The 22732-nt window shown below is 38.0% G+C and overlaps 1 protein-coding gene across 1 annotated transcript in view; it reads left to right on the top strand.

The window, feature by feature from the left end:
• The window catches only part of PTGFR (prostaglandin F receptor), a 39715-nt gene extending 18461 nt beyond the window's left edge, over positions 1–21254 (top strand). The window contains exon 2 of the mRNA XM_028102591.2: positions 20952–21254. Within this exon, the coding sequence (XP_027958392.1) occupies positions 20952–21254 (303 nt within the window). The remainder of the gene's footprint in view (positions 1–20951) is intronic.
• Positions 21255–22732: the final 1478 nt, after the last annotated feature.

The raw sequence follows: 22732 nt of genomic DNA, 5'->3' as shown, positions 1-22732 counted from the left end.
TTTTTGGTTCTGGTTTTGCATAGCATTACACACACACGCACACAAAAATAGGTAACTTCATGTTTAGTTACAAATGGTTTTCTGTTTCTTAACTCTAGAGAAATCAGCTTTGAAATGCCCTAATAATTATTTTAATACAAAAGAGAAATGTTCAGTCATCACTGCATATGTTATTATAATATGAAGGACACACACATACATGCATTTATAGGAAGGTGTGTATTACATGCCAGATGGACCAGGAGTTTATATATCCCTTGTTTAGGGTTTATTTAGGGTTTGACTTTGGAATAAAAGTCATTTTTTTTTGCTATTGATTTTAATACCACAGTTCCCACCATTTAAACTGTATCAAATATGAACAAGGCATATAATTTTATTTTGCAGAGCTTTTCTGTAGGGTCCTAAAATATTTTAAACCTTGAGTACCCTGCAGAAGTGAATCTTTCTGGGAAGAGAAAGACAGCTGGCCCCAAAATAACAAACTTTAGCAAATTCTGACCTGAGAAGAGGCTCTGCTTTCTGAGTCAAGGTGCTTAACTATTCTCTACCTTCTGTTATTGGGAAGGAAGGATCAGTATTCGTTCCCTGTTGAATGGCATAATTAGGACCTCAGTAGGATTTACTAACTTGGAAAACCAGTTTCCAACTTCAGTGCAACATTTACCCATCAGATATTTAGCAGGTACCTATTATATGCAAAGGTTTCTCAATTTATGTTGTTTATACCAATGAGCATCTTCGTCAGCATTGACCCCACAACGTATGACTCTACTGAATCTCTTTAGCCTACCCTTGAATCTCTACTTCTAATTAGGTGAGCTCCTGTAGCCTATTGTAGTATGCAGACATTTCTCACTACCTGAGTTTGGACAGACTAACCACATGTCCTTTGGAAATTACTAAGAATCATTGTGTGCCTCAATTTTAACTTCTGTAAAATATGAATAATAATACTGACTACATCACTGATTTAATCAAGTAACATGATTTTCTACATGATACCTGGTAAGCATCCAGTAAAAGTTTCTGTGTGATAGCTATTATTACTGTTATGACCATGATTCCATTTGGTTGCATAGTAAAACCCAGTGGCAATTTGAAAAACATTTACTGAGTGCCTAGCATGGGCATTTGCACATATGCTACATGGGTGTATAAACATGACTAAAATGGGGTCCTAACTTCAGAGGATTTTGTAGTTTATTTGGGGAGGCATGAGCAGAACCAGCTCTTTTACAAAAGAACTAGTGTGAGCAAGTGCCCATGACCTCCCAAGGGGCAGCTTTGCTGAGAAGCTTTGTCTGTATTTAGTCTCCACCAAGAGACGAAGAGTGGTGAGTTCTTGACCAAAGCCCCCTTGAGTTCAGGTTCATTGTGGTCTCTGGTAGTCTTTGGGTTTAGTGAAGTAGACTCTTAACCACTAGTCGTGAGACTGAGTTCTCTCCCAGGAATGCATTTCTTGTCTTTTGATTTAATTGTTGATTTATAAACTTTGTTTTCTTTTCTTCCTTGGGTTAAATGACGTCACCCTTTTCCTCACTGATTTCTTTTCCATAGACTTGTAGTAAATGCCATTTTAGGTTTATACCTCAGCCTTTCTTTTCATGATGTGCTTCTTAATATGAATGTGTTTAATAAGGTCAGTTCTTCTCTAAGATAGGATCTGGTTTTGGGATTTTGGACCTTTACCCTCAGGGCTAGAGGAGTCTTGGCCCTTCTGTCTTTCACTGGTTAATCAAACCAGGGAAATATGAAGGCTAGTTAAGCCCATTTTCTTCATCAAATCACTTACCTGAATGCAAAGCCTAATTTCTTGTTGATTACATATTTTGTTACTTCTCATTTATTTCTGGGAAAAGTCATGTTCTTTTAAGTGAGGTCATTTTCGTGGTATTATGTGGAAAACCTTGTAAGAATACAATGTCTACTATACAACCATGGAGGAAGGACTTGGCTTTCTGGTATTGCAAATAATAGCACAGAACTTGGTAGTTTGATGGACAAAATAACATAATTTATACTGGAAAGAAGGGAGTGGAATTGGAGCCACAGTTTTACAGTATGCAAGGAAGAAGTTTTCTGAGCTTTGGGTGATGGTCTCCTAAGGGAAGGAGAACAGTCTTGGTGCTTTTGGTGGTCATTTTCAGACCAAGTCATAGGATTACTTACATGTTTCTTAGTGATGTGTGTGAATCATTCGTGCAGTTTGTGATGATTTGCCTTCAATGTGGGATTGATCATGGTTAAAGTATACAGAGGGTGTCTCCATTGCTTCCCTTGATTATGTTTATAAAGTGAAATTAATTTGACCTCTTAAGCTGTTTTTTTATATTAAGTTTGCATAGTGCTCTGGTGGATTTTGTAAAGGTACTTATTAAGTATTTTGTGCATTAATCAATATCTTTGGATTACCCCTGGGGTCTGAGAATCAAACTCCATGAGGGATTTTTAACCTCGTCATGTCATAATCTTGACATTTAACCTCTTCATTTCATCATTTGAAGGCAGGTGATGGCAAGGTCCCCAGCACTCTCGTTCGTGAAACAACTGAGTTCATGCAGAGAGATGCAATCTGAGCTATGCTCACTTTTTTGTTCTGTCTCCTCAGGCAGGAGAGAAGTGTCAGGTGCCGACCATGAGGGCTAACTCCCTTTGCTTTTCCAGCCTCCAGCCTCAGAGACAAGTCCTTCCCCTTTCCATGCCAGCTCTGTTTTTGCTGCCTGCAATCTTTTCAGTAAAGCCTCTTGCCTTCCTGATCTAATTGTGCTCTCTTCCCTGTCTTCTACTAAGGAAATATAATTAAGTAAGAGAAAAACCTCAGAGAAGTTAGAAACCTGAAGTCTGTCTTCCCAGCCAATTCAGAGTGAGAAATATAATAATCACTTAATTAACAATTATAAGGTACAAGGCTGAACTGCTTATTTATTGCCTGTGCCATTCTGATTGATTGGTGCCAATGTTCTACATATTTTGAATATCACCATTGATATGGTATATTTTTATTAGCAAAGTAGTAGATGTTTATTTTTATTTATTTATTTTTTAAAGATTTTATTTATTTATTTGAGAGAGAGAGAGAGAGAGAGAGAATCAGAGATAGAGAGCATGAGAGGGAAGAGGGTCAGAGGGAGAAGCAGACTCCCCACTGAGCGGGGAGCCCGATGCGGGACTCGATCCCGGGACTCCAGGATCATGACCTGAGCCGAAGGCAGTCGCTTAACCAACTGAGCCACCCAGGCGCCCCAAAGTAGTAGATGTTTATTATATTAAATTGGAAAAATACAGAAAAAGACAAATTAAAAATGTAAGCCCCTTTAAAGGTCTTGTTTATTTTTTTTTTTTAAGATTTTATTTATTTATTTGACACACAGAGAGAGACATCACAAGCGGGGTGGGAGGTGGGAGCAGAGGCAGAGGGAGAAGTAGGCTCCAGCTGAGTAGGGAGCCCAATGTGGGGCTCGATCCCAGGACCCTGGGATCATGACCTGAGCGGAAGGCAGACGCTTAACTGACTGAGCCACCCAGGCACCCCAAGGTCTTGTTAATTTCTTAAGTAAATTCCTAGACTCTTTATAATTTCTATGCTATTTAGAATGGTATTTTTTATTACATTCTACTGTTGGTAATGTTAGTTAGGGAAGTGTCTGATTTATCTAAGTTGGTCATATATTCAGCAAGTTGCTGAACTTTTATCAGTTTTTTTTTTTAAAGATTTTATTTATTTATTTGACAGAGAGAGACACAGCAAGAGAGGGAACACAAGCAGGGGGAGTGGGAGAGGGAGAAGCAGGCTTCCTGCTGAGCAGGGAGCCCGATGTGGGACTTGATCCCAGGACCCTGGGATCATGACCTGAGCTGAAGGCAAACGCTTAACCGACTGAGGCACCCAAGCACCACTCTTTTATCAGTTTTAATAATTTATTGATTCTAATCATTTCTAGATAACAAAAGTTTATCTCTTTTCTTCTAATTCTTATATACCTCATTTTCTCCTCAAAGCATTAGCCAGGAATTGCTATACTATGTTCAGAGGTGTTGGTAATAATGGGTATCCGTGTCTTGTTCTGGATCTTAAAATGTATCTATATTTTCTCCATTAAATGTAATGGCTGTTGTAGATTCCTGGATACAGATTTTACTATTTCCTAATTTTAAGTCCTTCATAAGTACTGTGTTAACTTTCTATTACTACATAACAAATTCCAATAAACTTAGCAGTGTGAAACAGCACCTGCTTTAAAATATCATAGTTTTGTAGGTCAGAAGTCTGGGTGGGTTCAGCTGGGGTTGGGGCATCTTTAGGAAGCCATTTTAGATTTTTTTTTTTTTTTTACACAAGTACATACCCAGGCTCTGTTAAGTACTGTTCCATTTTTGTTTATATACTTCCATGCTTTTCTCAAAACATATACACATGTATTAGAGAGACTGTATTCAGAGTATGACTTTGGGAACCAGATTATCTTTACTAATGATTTGACCTTGGGCAAATTAATCAACTTTTTTTAGTCTCTTTTTCTTTATCATTGAAATGGGAATATTGGTAGTACTTGTCTCAGAAGGTCCATAGTAATTATGCAGTAAGTTTTAGCTATTGTGATAATTATTATATTAGTCAAACTGAAATGCTGTTATTTTGTCATCTTTATTTTCTAAACTATAACATAAATATTTTATCTGTAAGCATTCTTAGGCAACGTCATTTTAATGACTGCAAGCTATTCCATTGTGTAGGTATACTATAACCAATTTTGTTAGGGGTTGATTCTATTTTCCTACTTTATAAACAGCACTGAGTTGAGCATCTTGTGGATTTTTGCACACTATTTCTATTTACTTGATGAGAATAGATTCATAGACATAGAATTGGTATTTTCAAGGGGAACTACCTGATGAAGACTTGTGATATATTTTACCACATTGCCCTGCAAAAAGATTGAACTCCCTCCCAGAAGTTTCACTTACTTTTTAAATTATGCAATAATGTTAGAGGGTGAGTCTTAGGGGTAAGTCCCTTAGAGCAGTGGAAGGAGGTGAAATAGTTCGATTCAAAGCTCATGGGGAAGTGGTTGTGATTAGAAGTCTGATTTGGAGTACAGGTTTTGGGGGAAAGGAGAATGTGAAAGACAAGTATGAGTACCTTTGGACTAACAAGGAAATAGGTATTCCAGAAGTTGGAACTCTATATAGTATTCAGATGTGACATACAGTTCAATTTAGAAAACTTTTGATTATTAATATTGCAACAGAATTTTACTTCAGTTAATTTTTTTGTGTCAGTGGTACAATATTTTAAATTAGCTTACACAATAAGTAGACTCTACATTGTTACGGTGAGCTATATTCTGTGAGCTCTAAATGGTAACTTATAAATGAGTGATATTTCAAAAGTTTATGAATTGGGGACTGTCTGCGTGTCATTGTTTAAAAAAGAGATCCAGAGGGTTTTCATTCATTCATTTCATTTTTTTGAAAGATTTTATTTATCAGTCTGAGAGAGAGAGAGAGATCACGAGCAGGGGGGAGAGGTAGATGGAGAAGCCGACTCCCTGCTGAGCAAGGAGCCTGATGCAGGACTCAATCCCAGGACCCTGGGATCATGACCTGAGTCGAAGGCAGATGCTTAACAACTGAGCCTCCCATGCGCCCCATTCATTTCATTTATTTCATTCATGGTAATTCATTAGTTCACATATTGTCCTGGTACACTCCTAACTCTTGGGAACTGTATACCTAGGATATCTAAGAGTGGTATGCAATCCAGCAAAAGTATCAGCACCAGATTTCTGAAGAGAAAATCTCAGCAACACTTCTGGCACACAGAGATCTAGTTGTAACTGACAGCATATAAGCAGTGTATGCGTTGCTTAATGTTGGTGATGCCTTTCTGCTGCTGGTATATAATCACCTGCTCATTAATAGAGAATGATATAGCTTGATGAAGCTAGTAAGAATTTCTCCATCGCTGTACTTGTCCCTTTCAACTCCCACCCCACTCATACCACACTCAGCAACTGCACACACCCAAGACTGGTTATTTAGTTGGTCCCAGAACGTATTGGAGCAGGGTTACTCCACTCTAACAAAATGAAGAAAAGGATAAATGCATACTATCTACAGTAGTATTGGACTTTTATTAGTTCTTGAAGTGACTCCAGAACCAGGAAATCCTAATAATAACAACTATAGTAATGACAAGTATAATAATTATGGTCATGTTTATAAGCAAATACTAGATATAATTTTTTAAGAACTTATTATGTACCTGACACAATACTGAGGGTTTAAATACATTATTTTACTTAATCTTATTCACTTATAAAATTGTTTTAAATTCCCCTTTTACTGATGAGGAAACTAAGGCACAGAGAGATTAAGGAATTTGCTCAAGGCCACATTGCTAAAAAGTGGTAGAACCATGTTTTAAACCCAGGACTCTGACTCTAAAATCTACATTTCTTTTAAAAAAATGTAAGCTTTAAAAATTTTTAAAAAATAGTTTTAGATGTACTGAAGAGTTTGCAGAATTATTACGGAGAGTTTCCATATATTAACTTAAGTAAAGACTTTATTTGGATCAACAGCTTTTCTACTTATGTCTTCTTTCTGTTCCAGTGTCCAATTCAAGATCCAACATTATATTGTCATGACAGCATTCATTGTCATGTTCCCTTGGTCTTTCCTTGTCTGTCATGACCTTGACACTTTTGAAAAGTTCTTGTGTTATTTTGTAGGATGCCCCTCAGTTTGGCTTTGTCTGATAATAAAACTGATATTCTCAACTGCCAGGCCTCTCAACAAAGATTTCTTGTATTTTCTAGATGAATGTATTATTTTTGTATGATTAGTTTACATTTGTATGTTTTGATGGACTGTATCACTTTGAATCCCTAGAATCTTGAGAAGCAAAAATTTGTACAAGCAGCAAAATTCCCTCTGCTGTTCCTTATAGAATTGGAGAGCTTCATGTTTGAAGGACTTCTGCAGCCAGAGTCTCTTACTTGCATTTCCCTTCAGACAGTGCCTTGGCCACTCAAGGGGCTGGGGGTGTGAGGGGTTGTCCTTGAACGTGCTTACATCTCAGCTGTGCGTGCATGATTCTCTCTATGTGGTTCAGATTCCTTCATGCCCCTCACTTGAGCCAGGAATTATAGAACGGAGTTTTCATTGTTCAGACAAGGAATCAATTCTACATTCTTTGTCACAAGACTTCTGTAATAGAGGCTGAAGAATACAAAGTTAGAGAGGTGTACCTTCTTTACAGCTTTGGAAAAGCCACTGTTGGCACTGAGCCCTATAGAGAGGACAGCAACAAGATAAGCCTTCCTTTCGAGAGCTTTAAGCAAGTTGGCAAAGTCATGTCCCATGTATGCAATAAGGAAGTTTGGTTTTCCTTTCGTTGCCTAAAATCTTTTAATGACCTGACATATTTGAAGAATAAGGGCCAAATCCCTTAGTTAGGCAGAGAAGTCCCTTCCACAATACTCACAGCTTTCTTTGCAGTGCTCCCTTGTGGTCTTGATTGCAGGACTTACACAGTTGCATTTATGTTTTTATGAAGGATGAAGGTCCTCCCATTAGAAAAGAGGGGCCTAATAATTCATCTTGACATCTCTAAATGCCTAGTACTGATTTATAATAGATGCTTTATAAATGCTTCTAGAATGATGAATATCTGCATAGGCTACCCCTTTTGTTATGCTTTGTCAGCAGAAATGTAAAGGAGACATTAAAAGTGCTACTTTAATGATCTATAGAAGACAAGACATTTGATTATATCCTGCACGCCATTTTTTTCTGCCTCTCTCTGTGGCAAGACAACCTGACTAGAATTTATCTGCCTTAGTTCCTGAACAGTGTCTTACCACAAAGAGCATGAGAATTACAGTATGATTTTAGATATTACAGATCTTCTCTTGTCCCAGCTTGGATGTTAAATAGCTATTGAGCAAATCACTGATCTCCTTGGCTTTGGTTGTTTTCTTCCCTGTGAAATGAACAAATTAGGCCACATGATTTTTAAGGTCCTTTCCAGTTGCAACCTTTAATCTCTTCTATAATAGAATATTTGTCTTAAATGTCAATCAGAGGGGGACTGTGTTATAACTCCATTCAAAACTCTGCTCTTTGAACAAAATGCTGAGAATTTTTTTACTGCTAGTTATACCTAAGATAACCATCACAGCTTAATTGAAAAGTTCATGTATATCCTCCCAACAGCTTCTTAATGGTATGAAAATGGTATCCAGTCCCAACATGCAAGATCAATATCAGGATACCTAAACTGAAGGAATCCAGGGCTATTGCAATACTTCCAGCCTTACTTGACCTTTGTCACTCTGACATGCTCAAAGTTGTAACAAGGTACCTGCATTGCAATTCCGATGCTAACTGCCTGGAGTTATTTCAGATTTCACAGATTAGGGGCACTGTCTCCCTCAAGACTGCCCTCACTCCAGACACTAGCTGCAAGCCTGAGGATTCCCAGGCCCCTTGCTTTTCTTACCAACTGGCTACAAAATCAGGAGTTCCTACTACTTCTTCAGATTTATTAATTCTCTAGAATGACTCACAGAACTCAGGAAAATACTATACTCATGATTACAGCTTTATTGTAAAAGATACCCATCAGGCTAGCCAGAATAAGAGACCCAGGGGGTGAGATCTGGGAGGATCCCCAACACCAGGCTTCCATGTCTTCAGAATGTTTTCACCTTCCCAGTACATCAGTCTGTAGCAGCAACCAGGAAAGCTCACCTGAGCTTTGAATGTCCAGAGTTTTTATTGGGTTTCATTACCTACGCAGGATTGACGGAATCATTGACCATGTCAATCTCTAGGAGGTCAGGCTAACATCTTGTGGCTCAAAGCCCCAACCCGTCACAGATTTTTCTCGACATCATGATGGGATTATGTTCTGATAAACCCATTGTAAGTTGAGAATATCGTAAGTCAAAGATGCTTTTTATGCATCTAACTTACTAACCATCATAGCTTGGTCTAACCTGTCTTAAACATGTTCAGAACACTTACATTAGCCTACAGTTGGGTAGAATCATCTAACACATAGCCTATTTTATAATAAAGTGTTCAATATCTCATGTAGTTTATGGACTACTGTACTGAAAGTGAAGAGCAGAAGAGTTGTATGGGTAGTTATAAGTGTATCATTTGTTTACCTTGGTGATTGGCTGACTGGGAGCTTTGGCTCGTTGCCACTTGCTGCCCTGCATCACAAGAGAGGATCATACTGCATATGGCTAGCCTGGGAAAAGATTAACATTCAAAATTCGAAGTATGGTTTCTGCTGAATGTGTACAGGTTTGTATTATCATAAAGTTGAAAAAATCCTAAGTTGAACCATCGTAAGTTAGGGACCATCTGTAATTACATGAGTGGTCTTTCCACCATGGCCTGCCCCCATCCTGAAATTATCTAGGGGTTCACCAGGAATCACCTCATTGGCACAAACACCCATGAATTCAGGGGCCCACCATGAGTAATAAAGACACACCCATCATTTAGGAAATTCCTACGCTTTAGACGCTCCCTCCCAGGAATCAGGAAAAATGGCCAGCCAAATTCTTTATTATACCACAATACTGAAAGTCATATAACAATATTTTGTTTGTTGCCTTGAAATCTTAGAAATTGTTCTGATTCAATAGTTATAAATTGGAAGCAGTCTTCTGGAATTGGTAATATGCTTATAAAATAATTTGTCACATAATTATTATACCAAGGAGAACCGTAGTTGACATTGGTTTGTTACTGAGACTATTATTTTTTTTTTTTTAAGGATAGAGAGAGAAAGAGGGGTGGGGTGGGTAGCACGGAACCTAATGTGGGGCTTGATCTCACAACTCTGAGATCATGACCTGAGCCGCAATCAAGAGTACAATGCTTGACGGACTGAGCCACCCAGGTGCCCCCTTACTAAGACTTGTTTATATCAGATGGACAATACACCTTTAAAAAACAAAAATAAATGAATAAAAAAACCCCACCCAGGTCCTGCTCTGTACTGCAAGAACTAGCAAGAACTATACACAATTTAAGTTATTCATTGGACCTAAAAAATTATTGCTAGACCTTTATTTCAAAGTGATATCGTATTCAGTGACAGAAAATTGAAGACAACCGATACTTTTTTCTGAGAGGCTGCTGAAGTATAGGGTTAATGTGGCATCAAATTCAACACCATACTGAGATCCCAGGAGGTAGGAGCATTCCTGAACATCCTCTATTGGCATGATTCATTTCTAGAGATGGTCTAACAGGAGATGATTGAAGTCCACTAGGCATGTGCTGGTGCTTTTGCCTTTTGCTTTATTTGGTGTCATTTGTCAGCAGGAATGATTGACATGCGCAGTGTCAGTTGACAGGTATAACTTATATAGCCCTAACACTCCATTTGCCCCAGATATCCAGGGTTCCAAACAGTTTCACCTGCAGATCTTCCTGAACATCAAGGTGCAGGACAAAAACACCAGTGATTTTATTGGAATGAAGGCAGGCCACCGGCTTTTTATAATAGAGGTCTTCAAGATTGGACAAAGGAAAAGAACGGGGTGACCACATACTGTTTAGCAAGCTACGAGTGAGGCAGTGAGCAATATCTCAGTCAGTAGCATGACAAGGAAATACTTCTGACCAGCATTGTGGTCTGTGAGATACTTCTGACCAGCATTGTGGTCTGTGAGAGCAATGGGAATGAGGTGCCTTCAGTGAAGCAAAAGTATGGGGTCAGTAGTGAAGCAGAGGACATTTCATGCGTGGGTTACAGTAACATTAAAAGGGATGGAATGAACTTGGTGTTCATTTTAGAAAATAATCACGATTTATCCATAAAATAGTTGGAGGACTCAGTCTGCTTCATAAAAGCCAGATATTGCAGGACTGTGAACCCCTTGTTAGGGATAAATGATACTATGGCTGATGTATCCTTTCTAGTAGACCTTTTTGACACATTCTCAGAAGTTTTCTCATGCTTTACTATAAGCCCTAGACTTCGGTTACAGTGGTAGCAGATACAATTCATATTAGCAACTGTGAATTCTTAGGTAAAAGAGATCTGGCAATTAGTAATTTTTTTTTTCAGAAAGAACATCAGCTCTACCTAATAACTATATATTCTGCATTGTAAAAATTTTCTTTTTATTTAAAAGTTGGATTTTTGTGATTTTTAAAAAAAAGCTATGGGAATCTTTACTTAGGAATTTAGATGGCATAAGGTAGCAAGTTTTCATATTTTAGTAAAATTGATTTTTAGACAGTGATTGCTGGTCTCAGTCTTAACTGTAACTAACAAAAGAATTTAGTGCAATTTATTATTTTTTAAAAATTATTAGTATGCTGATTACATGATTATTATTATATTGATTACAGCAGTACATGATTAACTTTTTGAAGCCTGAGGGAAGTAACGATTAATGGAATGCAAAAATGCCATCATAATTGCATCCCTAAAATCATACCAGAAAGATACATCGGTGACATGGTTATGCTAAACTTTCAAGGCCCACGTTTACCACTTTAAATAACTTAGTCTCTTAGCAAAAATAAATAAGTAAATAAGTAAAATAAAATGAATTAAAAAGATCCCCTCCTTACCCTGCTTAAGATCCCAAAACCCATTAAATCTGTGTTCTATTGGATGTTGAACATAATGGTATCATAAACTTGATGTAAGCTATTCATTTATGATGGCCATGTGGCCCTTGAAGTAAATTGGGATAGTTTTGTGCATTATAGAGAAGGTTGTATGCCAGTTAATAGTTACGCACCAACTATTAGCCCAGCACAGTATAACAATAGTCATGGTTTGTGGTCTCCATGGACCCTAAACTTTCTTCTTATTCATTTATTTCTTCAGTTGGTATTTATCGAGTACCTGTTATATACCAAGTATGGAGTGTGGCACTGAGGATAAAGGAGTCCACAAGACAGACAAAGTCTTTTTCTTGATGGGGTTGATGGAGCTGTGGAATCTGCTGCTAAGACAGTTGAAGAATAGATCATGGTTATCTTTTTATTTTCAAAGGGACGCTCATTTCATTAAAAATTCTCATTAGCTAATGAATTATTGTCCTAGAACTTAGAGAATGCTTCAGAAATTCTTTCTGAACTTCTCTAATAATAAAGGAACTTTGCCAGTTGGAAATTTCTCTTTGGAAAAACATAATATGTTTCAGAGCAGATGTTTACTGAAACACCTTCCTCTACAGTCCACTTTTGCTGTTGAAACAGTGTTGCCAACAGTCAAAGTAGTCTTTTGTTTCTGAAAGAGGGTCGCTCCCATACTATGACTAATTTCCAACTAGGTCTGTTCTCTCTAACTCAAAGATGAGTTGCTAATAATTACTTTAGATATGACATGTTAGTTAAAAAGTTCTTGATTAGGATGAAAATGTCTTCTGTGTCTATCATTGCCAATGTTTAAAACATAATCCATGTTTGTTAGCTTAACTATGGGTTTGAGGTAGATAATTACAGCTAGAAAGAACCAGAGTTTACAGTGCTGTTAAAAGCATAGTTCAAAGTAAAATGCCTCAGACTACTTTTATAACAAGGCAGGACATAAAAACAAACACATATATTCTCATACACATGTTATCTTGTAAGATCTAAAAAATTTGCCTATTGATTTTTTATTTTCATCAGTGTCAAAGAACAGAAATGATGGAATAAGGATAATAATTACAAGTGTGGATTAAAAAAAATAAATAAACGGGATCCAAAAGGACATCTGAAGACCAAAAGCGGGTACTAAAATGAAAATTATGCCCTTTATCGTGGAGTAGATATGAAGGAAAAAAAAGGATGCTGAGTTTTGTCTTATTGTCTGCATCACTTTATTAGTAAATTAAAAAAATCCTTCCCTTCCAGGACAGATAGGTATCCTTTGCCCTTGCGTCTTTTTGACAACTATGCTTCCGAAGGACACCTCAGCTGAGGGGTACTGGACCCAAATGACCTACCTGTCACATCTGTTGTTATGGGCACGAGAGATTTGGAGCAACATATTTAATAGCATACATTCCTGATTTTAACAAAAGATACTAGTGAAAGTGCATTAATAGAAATACTGGGTGAAAAAGTGCTAGAATCAGCTAGAAAGAACACCAGATATGGCAGAAAGAAATAAAAACTTAGTGAGTTAAAAATGAGACCTACTAATGCCAAGGAGACAAATACATGCATCCTCACTCACCATCTCCAGCTCTTCAAATCCTGACCCCATCACTTTTTAGTTCTATGACCTTGGGCAAATTACTTAACTTCTTTCTCCATGCTTCAGCTCCTTCATCTTGACATAGGGAAAATACTGCTTTCCTCAAAGAGTTGTTAACAGGATTAAATATGATAATAGTTGTAAAATATTAAAACAGTGTCTGGGGCCACCTGGATGGCTTAGTTGGTTAAGCGTTTGCCTTTGGCTCACGTCATGATCTCCGGGTCCTGGGATTGAGCCCTGCATGGGGCTCCCTGCTCAGCAGGGAACCTGTTTCTCCCTCTCCCTTTCTCCCTGTTTGTGCTCTCTCTGTCTGTCAAATAAATAAATAAAATCTCTAAAAGATAAATAAAGCAGCGTCTGGAACATAGTAAGTACTCATAAATGTTTGTTATTATTTTTGGTTTATCATCTTGTTCATAAATACACAATTATTGGTCTCATTACTGGGAATGGTTTAGTAAAAGATCAGAAGCTCTGAAGCCAGGTAGACAAGTTTAAATCCTGCCTCTGCCACTTACCAGCAGTGGGAACTTGGGCAAGTTAATGTCTCTGTGATTTTGTTTTCTTATCTGCAGTATCAGAAAAATAGTAACTATCCCTGGGAATTTTGTGGGGATGAAATAGTTAAAGTATATAAATTGCCAACAGGACTTTTCCCTTCCCTTTCTTTCCTTTCTTGAAGACATGTTAGGGCAAAGGAATTCCATTGTTCCTATGGGGCCTAAGTCACCCTATTGGACTGGTCTGGTCTTCCTGACTCTCCCCTGTGGCTGGAGCGGTCACACACTGACAGGAACAGTCAATGGCCAGTTGTAGGTAGGTCAGAGCTTTTCTAGAGTTAAATCAAACTCACTGACTAATCAGTGTTAGCTGTTGAGTCTAACAACTTATTATGTAGGAGGTGCAGGGATGGCAGAAGCCCTTTAGCCCAGATGAGGACCTCTTAGACAGAGAAGTCTCTGTTGTAGCATTTTGAAGATATCCCCGCACCCCCTGCCCTTTCTAGGTCCTCAAAACCCTTTTGGGATCTGGCCAGGTAGGAATCTCTGCATCTGTGCTTCTGCCCTTTACCCTCCACAATGATTCTCAAGTTTGACCAGAGATTAGGGACCCTTCCCTAAACAGTAAAATAAATGTTTGATTTATCACCTTAAGAAAATTAAAAATTTTAAACTAACTTTAATTGTAGCAGATTCCTTTAATCTTAAGTACATAGGCACTCGGACAGGCTAGAGATGAATGGTCTCAGAGTCGGAGGCAGTCTTTGAAACACGCGTCCACATAAGCTTTCATTTACTTCTCTTGTTTTTCACTGTAAATCCTTGACTTCTTGAATTTGGGGCTGCGCAGCCTGCTTTCTGCTTAACTCTCCAAAATTCTGCACTTGAAACTACCTGTTTCTTCTTGTCTTTCTTCATCTCAACTGTGGGAGTCTTTTCCCAATTATCCTGTCAAAAGTAGAGGAGAAAGATTTGAAGAAGTTAAAGACATAAGGCACATACAATATAATCGAAGGACTATTATGTGGACATTTTCTCACTATATATTTTACACATGGTACTGATCTAGTGTCTATCAGTGCCAGTGGAATGGTGGCAAATGTGAGGGGAGTATAGAATGAGAGAGTTTATGAGATATAGAGAGATTAGGGAAGGCTTCTTGGAGAAGATGGGATTGGGAAGGGTGGAGGATTTAGACGGGTCCTTCCTGGTGAGGGAAGGACAGGGAAAATGGTGTGTTGTGGCATTTATGAAATATTTGACAAATACAACGAACAAATTGAAATAAGATAAGTGAATAAGTAAATTGTGTCTGGAGGACCAGTTAGGAGCCCATAATAGAATGGTCTGGTTTTTAAGTGATAAAACAGCAAACTTGAGAGGGTTTGAGTGACATCATGTGAGTGGATCAGAGAGCATGTACAGGGCTCCTGCCCCGGGTTTGATATCTGAGGCTCCAGAATTCGATATATATACTGCAAAGCTAATCCATTAAGACAGAGTCACAGATATGGGACTGTAACTGTGCATATTTATGTCTAAATATTTATACATCCATACATATAAGTCTGAATAATTTGGAAATAAGCAGGGAAATGTGATGGTTGTCTTGTTCCACATATTCACTAGGAGTACATCTAATAAGTAAGAAGCTTATTTCTTGTAATGCAGTGGGAGTTAGGACCTATTCAAAGGAGAAACTAGCTGAGATAATCCTGGAGGCACAGATAGGAGTCGTTTGTCTGGATTTTAAGCAATGATTGTTTCACTGCGCTCTGTCCTTGTTTAACTATATAGAGAGCGTAAATTTTATTTCTGACCAGTGCATTTATTTTATTTATTTATTTATTTATTTATTTATTTATTTATTTATTTATTTTTTAAAAAGATTTTATTTATTTATTTGACACAGAGAGAGAGACAGCAAGAGAGGGAACACAAGCAGGGGGAGTGCTGAGCAGGGAGCCCGATGCGGGGCTCCATCCCAGGACCCTGGGATCATGACCTGAGCCGAAGGCAGATGCTTAACGACTAAGGCACCCAGGCGCCCACTGCATTTTTTTTTTAAAGGAAGATCAAGAAACTAGTGTATAAGAGGGGGACAGCCAGGCATTTGCAAGCCATGTTGTATGAGGAGCAGTAGAAGAAATGGAGAAATAGATAGAAGTTAATGTTATTTTTTAACGTATGTGAAAAGGTGATAGCACTTATTCCATGCTGCTCTGGAGACAAATACTAGAATATGTAAATTTCAACTCATGATGATAGAGAATGTTCTACAACTCACAGTTTATTTTTTTAAATTATTTTTAGAGAGAGCGTGCACAAGCGTGGAGGTAGGGGCAGAGGAGAGGGGAGAATCTTAAGCAGGCTCCATGCTCAGTGCGGAGTCTGACTCGGGGCTCGATCTCATGACCCTGAGATCATGACCCTGAGATCGTGACCGGAGCCGAAATCAAGAGTTGGGTGCTTAACTGATGGGGGCCATCCAGGTGCCCCAACAACCCGCACAGTTTAAATGGAAGGGATTCTCCTATGAGTCGTGCTGAGTCTTTTCCACCAGATACTTAAAGACACCTGCAAGGAATTTCTGCTTTATAAAGAGGATTGGACTGGATGAAGGAAACTTTCCTGCTTTCTCAAAGATTTTGTGATTCTGTCTTCTCATGTGAGGCGATATAGAGTTCTGTGTGTTTATAAGTGAAGCATATTCTGTCTCCCTTTGTTCTTGGAATCTGTTCAGTTACATTCCTGCTTTACTTTCTGAAGTATGAAATTGTACCTTGGTGGTAGTGATCACATGAACACATAATTTTTTACTCTGTATCATCTCTAGCTTTGCACTAAGAAATTTGAACAGAATTCCCTGGATCCCTCTGACTAGGAGACATCAATCCTAAATCTTGTTTAGTTGCCCCTGTCTTGTCATCCTTGGCCTATTTTAGGGGCAAGGTCTGTGTATCTGTGTTAATCTGAAGGGAGAAAGAGGAAGGCTTCTTCAGGCATTTTTATGATGGGAACAAGGCCTCAATTCTGCACTGTTTTCTCCTTCCATCCCAACACAGCCTCAGGGTGGGTGGGGATGTTAGCAGGAGAACTGGCAGGAACAGGGCCAGGAAATGCCCTTTTCTTGATGCTGAAACAGATTCTACGGTGTCCTTCCCTAGGTGTGGTTGCTGTGAGGTCTCTGTTCCTTCAGGCAAGTGCTTCCCATAGTGTCTCCCACTCCTCAGAAGGCTTTCTCTACTCTCTCTCTGGGTGACGTTTGGTAAGAAAATCGAGCAAGTACACTGCGGGGCTGTAGGCAGTCTAATGGAGTCATTAGAAGAACAGGCCCTGGACAGGCTCTGATGCTTCCCATGGACTGGTCCCTTATCTTGCTGAACCATACTTTTCTTATCTGTAAGATGCAGATAATGCAAATGTCACAGGGTTGTTAGGAAGATTATTTGACCTATACATAAAAAAGAGGCTTCCTAGCACAGGGAAATACTCAGCTCTAGTTTCTATTGTTAGTATTCATGGCTATGTCTCTCACTCCTATGTGGCACATTCTGGTTTACAAGAGACTTTCTACCTTTCCCATGATTCAGGATCCCATAACTGCTAGAATGACCAGTTCTTCTGGACTCGTGCTGGCCTGTGTTTTCATAGTGGTCAGTTAACCTATGAGGGGTCTGCCGTTTGTCATAAGGATGTTCTCTTAACTGTATAGTTTGTTTTCATTCAGTTAGGAATAACTTATTTTTATTGTAACTTAGTACATTCTCTATTTGGTCTCTAGCGTATATCTTTTGATTGTACTTATTTTACATTTTCTGGAGGTTTTCTTAAAGAAGGGATCGCATGTGACATAACATATATACATTTTATTTATTTTACATTTTGTTATATTTGGTATTCTGGGATAAATGGCTATATTTTATTCCTTTAAAAAGTGTCAGAAAAAGAAGTTAAAACATTATTTTGTAAGTACTAGTAGCTGAGGACCATATGGACAGTTATTCCTAGGAATTCTCGCATAAATCTTTCCACCCAACAGACTTAAAAAAAAAAAATGCAGGCCTGGGAGAAGAGACTGGAATAGCAAATGAAAATGCATGGATTCTACAAATGAACTTTCTTGATTTTGATGAACTTTTTGATTTTTTAGGTATATTTTTTCTTCTCTATGTACTGTTTAGTTTAAAATTTTCCCCATTATTCATTTTATACATCATTTCTTCAGCTGGTCTGAAGGAGCAAATATGCACATAAAGTATGATGGTTGTTTGTCCCATTCCAAAGGGGGCGGTATCTAAACAGCATGCCCTGTTTTCTCATTTCTTTGCAACTTTGACAGTCTTTCAGCAGAGGCAGGAATGTGCTGTCAGCTGGGTCATTGGTTTATCTTCTATCGATACATACATCCAGTAGGAAATAAAAAGTTGCTCTGTACAAGTGTTTCTATTTTGCAGCACCGATCTATACTTTAGGGATGGGCAACATTATGCAGCTATTCTACGCTGGGGTATAAGAAATACCATATGCTCTTGTCCTCCCCCCATTGTGGTATTTTTGTCTTACTAATCTCTAAATCATCTACCATGCTCAAAATACTATTTTAAAAAAATTCTTAATGAGTAGTCAGTAAATGGGAAATGACTGAAATATTGTTACCTTTTATATTTAATGGAGTAGACACTTATAACAATTTAAGTATGGAAAAAAATCATAGTTGTAAAGAAGTATCCTCTCAGAGCCTCTATATTTCAATTTTTTACAGTTTTTTTTAAATCTATATTTCTGGATTTGCGTAAGAGTAATTTTTTCCCCCGAAGTTTCTTGCAGTCACTATTGCAGAGATAAAATATTCTATTTCACGAATGCTATATGGTTAAATCACCACAAATATATTTAACTCTAAAAGTCACCTGTTTAGTTGAGATGGATTCAGTAATTTACGTAAGGTTCCTTTTCCAAAACTGCCATTGCAATTCAATTAAAAAGAAATTTCTCAGGGTGCCTGGATGGCTCAGTTGGTGAAGCGTCTGCCTTTTGCTCAGGTCATGATCTCAGGGCCCTCGGAACGAGCCCCGTGTCAGGATCCCTGATCAGCGGGGAGTCTGCTTCTTCTGCCTCTGCCTCCCCTCCACCCCCCACTCATGCTCTCTCTCTCAAATGAATAAATAAAATCCTAAAAAAGAAATGAAATTTCTCATTTGCAAATACTCATAGGTGCTGTGGTATTTAAAAATCCATCATTTGTACCTAGTTCTTTAATCACCAGTCATCTAAATAACACAGAAGTTCAACTTCTGAAACACGGAGATGGAATGGAACGGTCCCTTGGCAAAGCTTCCAGATGGGACTTTTTCACCATCCAATAAGGCTGGATTGTAACTGCATATTCACAACTAGCCCCTATCTTTGTGGTTATTTAAGTGTCAGACTCAAAGATCAGTGTTTGGATGATAATATTATAAGGGACAGTAACTTGCAAATCAGTGGATTGTACTTCTGTGTACCCTATCATTCCCCAAAGTCACCGTCTCTGAACTAGTGTTCTGTGTTGACAGAAAAGAGAAAAGGAATAGTCTGCTTCTTAGAATAAGGGAACCACATGTGAAAACATCCACTTCAGTGACTAGATGAGAACCGTGTGTAATTATTAGAGACATTGTTCATGTGCAAATGGATGTTGATAAAATTCTAGAAAATGGTTTGGTGTCTAAGAAGTTGGACATTCCACCAGAAATAGTTTTGATTATGTATTTATTTAAATTTCCTTAAAAAACTAGTGCCAAGGAAAATTCAGACAAACTACAGCAGAATCACTATAAATTCAAACTTAGTCAAGTCTGAATAATTGAAGTTTTGATACACTAAAAAAATTGCAAAAACTTAAAATTTTCAATAACCGCACCTGAGATCACAGGTCAGTAAATAGCCCTGCCTATGGCACCTTTTACGTGCCTGTGTTATGCTACAACATTTAACGGTTTGTGTTCTTGCTGGGCTCTCCTCGTAGGGACTTCATTCATTTAATTCATTCAACAAATATTAATTGCCCTACTGTATGCCAGGTGCTGGGGATACAACAGAGAACCAATCAGAGAAAAATATATGTTTTCAAGAAGATTCTATTTTAATGTGAGAGACAGAAATAAAAACTAGATAAATAAGCAACATATATCATATGTTAGATGGGATTTCTCTAAATATTCACCTCTGCATCACTCGTATCTAGCACAATACCTGGATATAGTAAACACTCAAAAGCTACTCACTGCTAGATTGATTTATGAGATAAAATTGACCTATAACATCATATTACTTTCAGATGTACAACATAATGATTTGATATTTGTGTATATTGCAAAATGATCACCACAATAAGTCTAGTCACGTCACCACAAATTTCCCTCACTTGTGGCAAGTACCAATCTGTTCTCTGTACCTGGGAGTTAACTTGTTGTTGTTTGTCTGTTTTAGATTCCACATATGAGTGAGATCTAGATTAATTTACTTTTATGATTACTCAGAGGAACAAAAGCATAATTTTTAAAATTACCTTTGCTTTTAAATGTGAACAGCCACTGGAGTCCTGAAGTGGCCCACAGATGCACATAGACTTGCGGTAGAGGCTTATAGAACTTGCAGAAGAAAACTGTTATCTATGAGTAAAGCAGCCTGGCAGATTTGTTAATTTTGGTAACCTTAACAATGGGTATAATTGTATTGCATGGCCCAAATGAATGGATATTTTATGTCACGATCTACCCGTATCAGATGCTCTGAATTCATTCTAAAAACCTCTTATCTATAGTTTATCTGTACTTTAATTTATTTACATAAATAAACTTTAGTTTTTTTTCATGGAAACATACACATGTGTGTTGGCTTTGAACTTAACTATTCCCCAAAGTAAGAAAAAGTCAATTACTTGTATCAGTGTTTGTCCTCTCTTGGGTCGTTCTATTTGTGCACATTTGACTTGCCATATAAGTTGTCATTTTTGTAGTTCTAATGTCAGTTTGAACTCAAAGGATCCAGATGTCTACATCAATGTTCCTGCTACTGTTCATTTCTTTTTGTCAGTATTTTGCAAAATAACATCACTTTGTGGAATGTGAAATGGATATCTTGCAGCTTAGCTAGTTAAGTTAAACAACTAAAGGACTGAGAAAATATCTGTATCAATGGATTTTGTTATTTTGCTTGTTTTGCAGGTGACAATGGCCAACATTGGAATAAATGGAGATCATTCTCTGGAGACCTGTGAAACAACACTTTTCGCTCTCCGAATGGCAACATGGAATCAAATCTTAGATCCCTGGGTGTACATTCTGCTGCGGAAGGCGGTCCTTAAGAACCTCTACAAACTGGCCAGACGCTGCTGTGGAGTGCATGTCATCAGCTTGCATGTGTGGGAGCTTAGCTCCATTAAAAATTCCTTAAAGGTTGCTGCTATTTCTGAGTCCCCAGTTGCAGAGAAAATAAGTCAGCAAACACCTGGTTTAATAGGACAGTAAGGCAGTGTAGATCTAGGGCAACATTCAGGCGAGTTTTGTCAATATTTCAGTTAATTGGATAGAGATAGAAGGCCTAACTAGAAAATTCAGACCTCAGCAGTTAGTTTGGGGGGTACTTTTGTCAGATTTGGCTGTTGAAATTTGTTAAATTCACTGTACAATTGCATCTTTTCACTTGTTTTTGTCAACTGGAGGTAAACATGATGCGATGATGCCATGGGAGTCAAAATGAAAAAAAAATTTGGCTTATTTGTGTTATTCACGCTTTTGGAATGAGTGACTCTGTTGAAGCCTAAAGCATTTGCATGTTCTATTTGTCAAAGAGCATCTTACTATTGACTTGCACAGTGAAATAGCTGTTTGGGTGTCGTTGCTCTGCAGCTGTTCTTGATAAACGAGGCTCATGAAGTGGAGCACGCTCACTGTTGGGTCTGGTCTGTTATACCCCTCATTATGTAGCTTCAATCAATGTATGTATGGTCATGTCTCATGGGACTCATGGTGGCTTTTTATAGTGACTTCCATGACACCAGGTGTGGCTATCAGGTTGCCTGACCTCGTGAGCCTCCTTAGAATGAGCCTATCCTTGTCATTTTGACAAATATGACTGCTTGCATGTATTATTGTGAAGATAAATTGTTGCTTGAAGGTTTTTTTGTGTGTCATAGATTTACCCAGTTTTCACATAATCTCCTTTTCCTCTGAAAGTTTTAGTGCACAGTAAATAATTTTTTGAGAAACAGTCTCCATCTCAGCACATATCTGGGTGATTTGCCTTATAGCAGTTCCTGTGAAGCTCTGCCGCAGATAATGCAAACAAACAGAATTTAAAACCCCATGATAGGTACAAAGCATATTGGCAAAGAAGCTCTACTTTGAACTGTCATTTCTGTATTAGAGAACAAAAGAAACACAATCTATATATAATATTCAAAGACTATCTGCAGCTAGCGTGTTTGTGCTTTCTATACACACACACACACACACACACACACACACACACGTACACAGCATATCAAAAATTTCTGTTGAAAGCTAGTTCATTAAATCTGTAAGATGGCATCTTCTAGAGCCTATGTTACCTATGTCAAGGGGAAAATTGGCAGTTAGTCAGGAACTTGGTGATCATTATTATGGGTAGCCAAGAGATCAGGGGATAATGATCTCTCTTCAAATTTCCCAGTAATACTTCAAACTTCTTTGCTTCTTTGTATAATTCAACCCCCCAAATTTTAGTGATCTTTGAAAATGTCCTGGGGCTAGCAGAACATAGGGTAGGGAGTTCTGCTTCACAGTAAGGAAATTTATTTCTGTAAAAGATTTATTGCTTTCATTACATGTGGTCCACTTAAAAAAATTAACCTTCTCTGTGAGCCTGATTTCACATTCTCCAGGAAATCTATGTGTTTCAGCTAGACTTAAATTATTATATTCACAAATTTTTGCTTTTGACTGGTAATATACATTGGAAGTTGTTG

Source organism: Eumetopias jubatus, unplaced genomic scaffold (genome assembly GCF_037043125.1).
Source record: "Eumetopias jubatus isolate StellerSeaLion01/CBP00866 unplaced genomic scaffold, mEumJub1_p1.0 scaffold_4, whole genome shotgun sequence".
Taxonomy (NCBI): Eukaryota; Metazoa; Chordata; class Mammalia; order Carnivora; family Otariidae; genus Eumetopias; species Eumetopias jubatus.
The sequence above is the reverse complement of the archived record's forward strand: the minus strand, read 5'-3'. Positions and strand labels throughout refer to the sequence as shown.